The 8,738-nt window shown below is 60.7% G+C and overlaps 1 protein-coding gene across 1 annotated transcript in view; it reads right to left on the reverse strand.

Moving 5' to 3' along the window:
- Positions 1-3,175: 3,175 nt before the first annotated feature.
- DUSP7 (dual specificity phosphatase 7) overlaps positions 3,176-8,738 on the reverse strand; it is a 16,701-nt gene continuing 11,138 nt past the window's right edge. Inside the window, exons 3-4 of the mRNA XM_006909189.2 lie at positions 7,860-8,294; positions 3,176-5,137 (exon numbers count right to left, since the gene is read on the reverse strand). Coding sequence (XP_006909251.1) covers positions 4,830-5,137; positions 7,860-8,294 — 743 coding nt within the window. The 3' untranslated portion in view covers positions 3,176-4,829. The remainder of the gene's footprint in view (positions 5,138-7,859; positions 8,295-8,738) is intronic.

Genomic DNA, 8,738 nt, shown 5'->3' on the forward strand with positions numbered 1-8,738 from the left:
GAAGGGATGACCTCACTCGGGCCACGCCCTGAGCAGAGGAGGCTGGAGTCAGAGGCAGGCGGCTCCACCATCACTATGAGACCTGCATGGGCTTGTTCGGTCTGAGAAATGAGGGGGCTGTGTGTGCATGTGCGCGCACGCGCGTGTGTGCACGCGCATCTGGTCCTTCACGGAGCCAGAGGCAGAAGGCTCCCAGCCCGGTGGGGGAGGCAGGACTTGGGTAGAAAGACTCAGGGCAGCAGGGTGCGGAGGCCTCACATCTACGCTGTCCCACTCTGTGCCGCCCGGTCTGCACGGGGTTCGGGGGAGCAGGACGATTCGGAACTTACCCTGCCTCTCAGGTCTTCTGGGTACTAGGAGTCAGATGGGATCGGTCCCCGGAGGCCTCTGGAAGGACCTGAGAGGGCTGTGCCCAGGTGGGGCCCAGAACGAGCTGGGGAAATATGTCAAAGATCAGACCAGACACCCCCTCATGCAACCTAGGCTCCTGGGCACCCAGAGGTTGGCAGTTAGCATCCTTTCTCCAGAGATACCTAGCTCCCCCAGCAGGCTCTCTGGCTCCTGTTAGGGTCTGGGTGTCGAGGCTGGTGTTTTCGGTGACAGCCACACGGACACAAAGGGCAGGCCCACGCAGACAGTGTCGGAGGCAGGCCTGAGTGTGCCAGGCGGCAGCAGAGGAGCGGCAGGTGCCATCACAGGCTCGCTGCCAGCCCCCATCCTGCCCCATTCCTGAGGAATGACTGGGATTGCACTCTGGCGAGGGCCCCAGGGGGTAACCACTCTCCTGAGTGCTGCCTCCCCCTCCCCCAGGCTCAGAGCAGACCCACCTTAGGGAACCGCTCCACAGAGCTACAAGTTCCTTCTCGTGTCCAGCCTGAGTCACTGCTGCTGTTGCACCTGATTCATTTATCAGAGGACAAGGCGAGGGCCCCATTATCCTGCAACCCAGCCTGACATCACTGATCTTCCCCGGGGCATGTTCCCACTCCTGAGGGCCCAGCCGGGACAGGAAATGGCTGCGGGATGAATGTGCCAGTGAGCCGGCGAGCCAGCCAGTGAGCGGCTCAGACCCTCCTCCCGTGAGAATGCTAAGGAATAGCTAAGAAATGAATGAGCGGGTCCCTGGGAACCAGGCTGAGATGAAGACAGAAACGGACCCAAAGGGAGGCACAGGGCCAGCAGGGTCAGGAGGAAAGAGATGGGACAGGGAGACAAGCAGATTCCGCCCCAGAGAGCCGGTGTCCAGGAGCTCAGGGGACACGGGCACCGAGGGTCTCAGCCAAAGATGGCCTGGGATGGACAGGGCCCATGGCGGACAGCGCAGTAGAAGCAGGGAGGAATAACAGGAGTTCGGAGTGGACCATGAGGCCGATCAGAGACACCACGAAGCAAGAACCTGGGGCCCAGGTGGAAACAAGTCCAAAGTAGGCATGACCTAGCCCAAGGTCACAGAGCAAGGACCCAAGGTCACAGAGGGAGCCATCTAGCCATGACTGGATCCTCCGTTCTCAGCAGAAGGGAACCCCCGCCGGGCACGGTGCTGAGGTGCAAATTTCTATAGAGGAGGAGGACACTGAGGGTCAGACGGGCTGCCTGGCCTTGGGGGGGCAGGGCGCTGACGGGGTGGCCTCTCTCTTGAGGCTGCCTCCTTCCATCCTGTGCTTGGGCGCGCTGGCACCGCCAGGCACTTACTCAGCCTGTCGAGGGCCCAGCCCCCAGCCCGGCACCCGCGGGCCTCCCCAGCCCTGGCGGAGGGCGGCGAGAGGAAACAAAGGCCCAGTCTTTGCCCGCTCGGGCCCCCACCCCCTTGCCTGCCCCTGGCACAGAAGGGCCAGAGCCCCGAGGAAGCCCAAGAGCAAAAGTAGCACCCCTCCTTTGCCTACGCCACGAGAACCCTGCGCTCCCCCCCCCAGCCTTGCTGGCTGTGCCGTGGAGTTCCCCCATTGTAAGATCCGGAGGCCGAGAGAGGGGAGAAGCTGGCAGCCACACGGCTGGGATTCGAACCCGAGTCCCTTTGCTTACAGACCCTGCCCTTTGCCTGTCATCACACGGGCGAAAGTGTGACTGCTCTGGTCAGAGGTCACTCGGGCAGAGACGCGGCAGAGAGAGAGAAGGCACAGCCTGGACAGCTCGATGGGAGAGTCCCTGAGAAGGGCTGAGTTGCCCTCATCCTCCCAGCCCTGCCCACCCACCTGCCCGCCCACGTGAGGCCAGTCCAGTGCTGCTCACAGTGGCAGTGACAAAGCCAGGTGAGAGGCAGAGATGGGGAGACTGAGTCAGCTCCCAGGCCTCCTGGTCCCTGACTGGGGCTCAGTCACTCAATCCAGCTAGAGGCAAAGGAGAGACAGAAGCCCCTCTGGCCTCCACTTCCCCATCTGTGACGTGGGCCTCGCTCCCCCAGGCACGGCCACCATCCTTCTCCAGGCTCCTTCCCTGCTCCCTGCTCTGGCCTGGAGCCCCTAGAGGGGCTGCACGGATGGCCAAAGCTCACCTTCCCTGGAGAAGCCAGACATGGCCGATCCCTCTGTGTAGGCCCAGGATCAGACCAAGAAACAAACGAAAGCACTAGCTCTCTGGGTGTGACTGGCCCCATTTTACAGAGACGGAAACTGAGGCTCGGGGAGGCCGAGGAACCTGTTGGAGGCCGCCCAGCTCCAAAGGAGCAAAGGGCTGACTCACCCCTGACCAGGTTTCACGTCCCACTGGTGTCCCAGGGGCTTTGGGGGCAAGGGGAGAAAGTGATAAATGCACACCCTGTCCGCCCCCCCAAAGCAGCAAAAGAAAGGGCCAGGGCTCAGGGCTGCGGGGGACAGAGACCTTTGGCCCCCTCAACAACGTCCGGACAGCCTCGGTGATTCCGGGTGAGCGGAGGCTCAGCTGAGAGACCTTGGTCCATGGAACCTCTCGAAGCTTCCATCACCACCTGTCAACCGATCAGCAAAAGTCCCCAAAGAAAGCTGATGCCCTTGCCTGCCAGGGCCCGGGGGCTGGGAAAGTGCCCACGCCCAGCTTCTCCCAGAGGCCTGGCTGCTCCTCTGGCTGTGGGCGCCTGTGATCAATCAAAGCAAGTGCCAGGCAGGCCGCAGCCCCTGCCTCACACACAGCAGGCGCTGGGATGCTGGCCAGCGTTCCTCCTCGCCTCCCCCAGCCCCTGGCCCGTATCAGACACAACTCATTTTAAAGAAAAAATAATATTTATTTGCAATATAAACAAAGTCCCGTTGCTGGTTCGGGATATATATATGTATGTGTGTGTGTATATATGTAGGGTCACGAATTTTCCTTCATAACATCGTAAAGCAAAACTGGCCACCCTCTTGGCACACCCTCATTTACACAAATCCGATACATCTTTCTGAGTTTTCCTTTTGAAAAGTAAAAGAGAGAAAGAGAACCGTGTACAGCATGGAAGCTTTTTGTCAATTTCTCGACTGGCAAGATTTTAATCTGCGGCCTTAAGGAATCCCTGAAAACAACCCCTGTGAGGTAAGATGCAGCGGGGGCAGAGGGGCCGGGCCTCGCTCTCGTGCCAGTGCTGGCTTGCTCGGGACGCAGCCTGGCCGCACCCCGGCCCCGGCCCCCACGCAGTCCCGACACCTGGTAGAGCTGAGGCCGGAGGAGGGACAGAATTGGAGGATAACGGAATCCGTGGCTTTGTTCTGTGGACGCAGGGGCAGTGGACAGGGCCTCACGCCCCGTCCGCCTGTCCATCCTCGCGCCGTCCGCGCCGGCCCTAGGACTGAAATGGCGGCGAGGTCCCTGGCAGTGGAAGGCATGGGCCAGCTGAGTGCTGGGCAGGCTGCCACGGGGACAAGGGGGCCGGGAGTGGCAGCTGAGCCAAAGCAACAGCCAGGGTCAGGGACAGAAACTTGGGGAGCAGGGCTGGGCCCCCACCACCTCGCTTCCCCCAGCCGCTGGGCCTCCACTCTCAGTGAGAAAGAGAGAGAGAGAGAGATTGAGAGAGAGAGAGAGAGACAGAAGTAGTGGGTGTGTAGGCCCGGGGCCCAGGCCCGCCCGGGGGCCGAGCCCGAAGGGCTAATGCTGCTGCCGTGCAGTCCCCACGGCCCCTCCTCTGGCTGCAGCGCCTCCATCTCCTGCGCTGGGGAGTCTGCAGGGACCTCGGAGGGGCGGTTGGGAGGGCGGAGAATGCAAAGGCCACCTGTTCGGCCGACCGGCCCATTGCGACTTGCAGTGGCCACCGCAGGCCGATGCAGGGCCACGGCGAGCTGGGCTGCGACCAGGGTCTGACGCTGAGGTGGCAGCAACCTGCCCGCTCGTGGGGGGCCTGCTGCAGGACGGAGGCTTCACACATGTGCAAAACGCATTTGGTCAAGATCAACACAGGGTTTGTCTTTTCCATTAAAAAAAAAAACAATAATTGCCTGTTGAAATAGAAAGTAAAACAAAACTGAGAACACTTCTCTCTCTCTCGCAGGATCAAGAAAGGGTGAAATACTGGTTTATACAATCCACTGTTGCATGTAGCCTGAAAATAACACTTTTCATTAAAAAAACAAAAGTCGAGAAGACCGTGAACACTCTCTGCTCCAGGGAGGTTGGATTTACCTGCCGAAAGTAAAAAGTAAACTCAGGTCCGTGGATGTCTTTAAAAAATAGCCACACCGCCTGGGCCACCAGCAGAACAGAGTGTCTTGGGACAAGGATGAGGCCCCGGTGGACTCCTGCAGCTGTGTGGGTGCCGAGGGGCCTCTCCAGAGAGTCTTGCAGACAGAGGCCAGGCCGTGACGGCTGCCCGTCAGCCCGGGCCTCTGGGTACAGGCAATGTCCGGCTCCTCGGGCCCGCCTGCCGGCCCGCCGGTGCCCTGGCCTCACGTGGACTCCAGGGTGTTGAGCGGGAACAGGTTGTGGTTGGTGGGCGTGGAGAAGTAGAGCTGCTCGCTGGGGCTGTGGTTGTCGCATGGGCTGCGCAGCCCCAGCGTCCGCTCGAAGTCCAGCAGCTGCCCCATGAAGTTGAAGTTGGGCGAGATGTTGGACTTTTTCCTCTTGACAAAGTCATAGGCGTCATTGAGTGACAGGTTCATCTTCTGCATCAGGTAGGCCACAGTGACCGTCACGGAGCGGCTGATGCCCGCCAGGCAGTGCACCAAAACCCCACACTTCTTGGAGCGGGCCTCGTCTGAAACACACAGGCATGGGTCAGGGAGGTGCCGCCTGCAAGCGGCCACAGAGGGTAGGGCTGGGGCATGGGGGTGGCATGGTCACTGGCTGGCGCTGCTGGTTCTTGAGGGAACTGGTGGGTGGGACAGTGACCTGGAGGAGAGGATGACAGTGGAGAGGGCTCTGCCACTCATTAGCGTCGAATCGCTGGACATTCCTGTGCCGCAATCTGCTCATCTATACAATGGGTCCCATCACTAATAGTGCCCTTCTAAGGACCTGAGCCAAGTGACGGTGCCACAAACGAGTGACTGTGATGACTTAATCACTGCTCATCCTACTGCTGCTACGGTGGTGTGCTCAACTTCTGAGGGTGTCACCTGGACCTTCTCAGGTCATCTGCACCATGGCTAGTAAGCTAATTTTATAAAGGACACAAAGTGACGAGCCCAAGGTCACACAGAAGCTCCTCCAAACTCATCTCACCCACCAGAGCCAGCTCATGACCTGGGGGTGGGGGCTCAGCTTGTTCTAATGTACCCCATGGGCACCGCCGAGAGCGTCCTGGGAAACAGGCCTGGGGGGCCCTTCCACAGTGGAATAAGGGCCCGACTCTGTCCTCGGCTCTGCCCGGCCCAGCCGGTCCCTAGGGCCTTAGCCTTGCTCTCAAATAGCCAAGGATGGGACGAGGGCCACACCCAAGGTTCCATAAGTGGAGTTTCCTTACGTGGGGCCTACCCACCCCACTTACCAGACTCCCCCCAGCAGGCCCATGTGCCAGCGACATCTCCGACCACAGACAACCAGATTCCGCCAACTCTCCCCTCCCCCTCCACCCTTCTCAGCTTCCCCCAGTGCTGGTCTCAGACTCCTCTGCCCCCCTGGGAACCCCCCCACCGTAGGAGCTCAACAAATTCTGGTCAAGCCACTAAACGAGCCAGTCCTGTAATCTCTCCTCCCGTGGACCCTCGGGCAGCTGCCTTGCTCTGGGCCACGGCTGTGCCAGGGGCTTAGATTAACAAGAGGCAGCCCTGGTGCTCTCAAGCTCCCCCGTCCCTGACTGAGCCCCTCCGGGAGCCAGCATACAGTTGGCACTCAATTAGTGTACCCCTACAAGATGAGTCACAGGCTCACCAGCCATTTCTCATCTGGTGCTCACTGCCCCTGGCCTGCAGCTTCCCCTCCCCACCTCCACCTGAGGATACCCAGGGCTAAGCGCGCAGTAGGTGCTTCGTCCAGACTTGAGGACTAAGTGGAGACAAGGCTAGCTAAGGAAGGGACGGATACTGCGGCTTCGTGTAGAGCCATGTGGTCTGACCCTGAGATTTGGGGCAGAAGCGGGTGGTGGAGGCAAGCCTCCAGTGGTAACACCAGAATATGGGAAACGCCTGGCCCCCCAAACCCACTCCTAGGTGATCCAAAGTGAAACCACTTCCACTGGCTTTATTTTGAGCCCTCTCAGGGTGTGGCTGAGCAGTGGGGGCTGGTGCTGGATCCCGTCCCATGTGTCCTATAGGATGCTTGGGCATCGATCCCTTCACTTGTCAGATGGGGAATAAGCTCCCATCTACCCTTACACCCTGTTCTGTCCCCCTCCCCGACTGGAGAGGAGCCTTCAAGAAGCATAAGCCCAACCCTGGGGAGTCTGGGGTCCCCCTCCACACCCCTCGTTCCTCCTTCTCTGGGGGGCAGGACAGATGCTGAGGCAGCACCACAGACCCTGGGCCATGTCCTCCTGGGCAGAGCTGGGAAGCTCCGGCAGCCCCAGTTACAGCCCCTCCCCCAGGCCTCAGCTTCCTTCCTTCCTCTCAGCCAGGCACCTAGTTTTGGTTCCCAGTAAGCGGATGAGGCTGGGAAGCCTCCCACTTCCTGTTATTAAAGCTAGCCCAGCCCAGCTGACACCAAAACGCCCTCCGCTGGACACCGCCGCCAGCAGAAGACTGCCCTGGCCACCCGCTCCCTGCCATCGAAGGCTGGGCAGGAGCACTGGGTCACCAGGCTCAGAGAACCCAGGGTTTCCACGATCTGTGTCCCCTCCCCGCACCCCGGGCGAGAGGGAGGCCAGGGAAGATGACCCGCAGCCTAACAGCCTCCAACTGGCTGAGGAGGAAGCGAGGGGGGGCCGTCAGAGATAAGGCGACTCATGGAGCCTGAGTCAGCTGAGGCTGGGGAGGTGGGGGGGCTCAGAGGGCTCCAAGGCAGACAGCGGAACACACTGCTCTGGGGGGCCTCCCTCAGCCTCCCCCCACGTTCCTCCTACACCCCCTATACTCCAAGCAGGTCCCCGCATTCCAACAGCTGCCCGTTTTGGGTAGGCCTTTGGCTCTGAACCACCCTTCAGCCCCTCAGGTATATAGTAAAACCCAAAAGGCACGTGACACCCCCACCCTGGTGAGACACGTGTGCTGAGGTGTGATGCAGAGCAGTGGGAGGTCTGGGAGCTGTGATGTTCCAGCTTGCTCAGCCCGACACAGCGATCCAGAAAAACCCGAGCTACACGAGGCGCCGAGGCGCCGACAGCTGCAGGGAGCCCAGCGCTCAGGGGACTGCTCTGGCCCTGAGGGCCTCAGTGACTCAGAGCAGGCATGGGTACACCCATGGGCACACGCTGGCACATGCAGGGCACACACAGGCCTCGACAGGCCCAGCGGGACCTAGTCAGGCGCAGGCGACACCCAGAGTCCCGTACACACCTTGACGCGCCTGCCCACCCCTCCTGCCCAGAGCACAGCAACACCTACCGATGAAGCTGATGGCCTCGGGGAAGAACTGGGAGAGGTTCTGGCTCCAGTGGTCAGAGATGGGGATCTGCTTGTAGGTGAACTCGCCGCCGTGCTCGAAGGCGTTGGGCAGGTTGGGCGTGACGTTGAGGATGTACTTGATGCCGTACTTGCCAAGCACGTCCAGGTTGGTGGAGTCCTTGGCACAGCCGAGGTAGAGGTAGGGCAGGATCTGGACGGGGAAGGCCGGCTGGCTGGATGGCACAGGGCTGCCGTCCGACTCGGTGGCACTACTGGGCAGCTCTCGGTCGGATTCCCCGTCCGAGCAGTCGGAGCTGATGCGGAGGCCCCCCAGGCCCAGCACGGAGGTGGGCGGCGAGCCGCTCGGCGAGGACGAGCTGTCCACGTTGGTCTCGCAGTGCTCTGAGTACTCTGTCTGGAACTTGTTAAAACCACCTGTGGCCAGGGCAAGACAGGGTCTGGGTGAGAGACTGCTGACGCCACCGGCCCATGCCCACAGCACAGATGGGCAGCGCAAGACAAGGATGGCCACGGCTCCCCACGTCAGGCACCGTAACACCAACAACAGCCACCGTGGGCAGTGCCAAGCACGTTACACGTGTACCGTCTCCTGTTTTCTCCACATCTGTCCCATGACCCACATCACAGATGAGGAAACTGAGGCCCCCTGCGGCGAAGTAACGTGGCTGATTGAGCTCTACATCCGTATTCCTAAGGCTTCAACGCCCCAGCCACACCACCAGCTTTAGGGCACTTGAGGACAGGCCTCAGCTCACCCCTCTTCTGTGGCTCCTATGTGCACCTGGCACCCATGGGTGCCCCCAAACTGCTAAGTGGTAAAGGAAGGCAGAAAACCCATCTCGGGCCAGCACCTGAGGA

This window comes from Pteropus alecto, unplaced genomic scaffold, assembly GCF_000325575.1.
Source record: "Pteropus alecto unplaced genomic scaffold, ASM32557v1 scaffold53, whole genome shotgun sequence".
In the NCBI taxonomy this organism is placed as follows: Eukaryota; Metazoa; Chordata; class Mammalia; order Chiroptera; family Pteropodidae; genus Pteropus; species Pteropus alecto.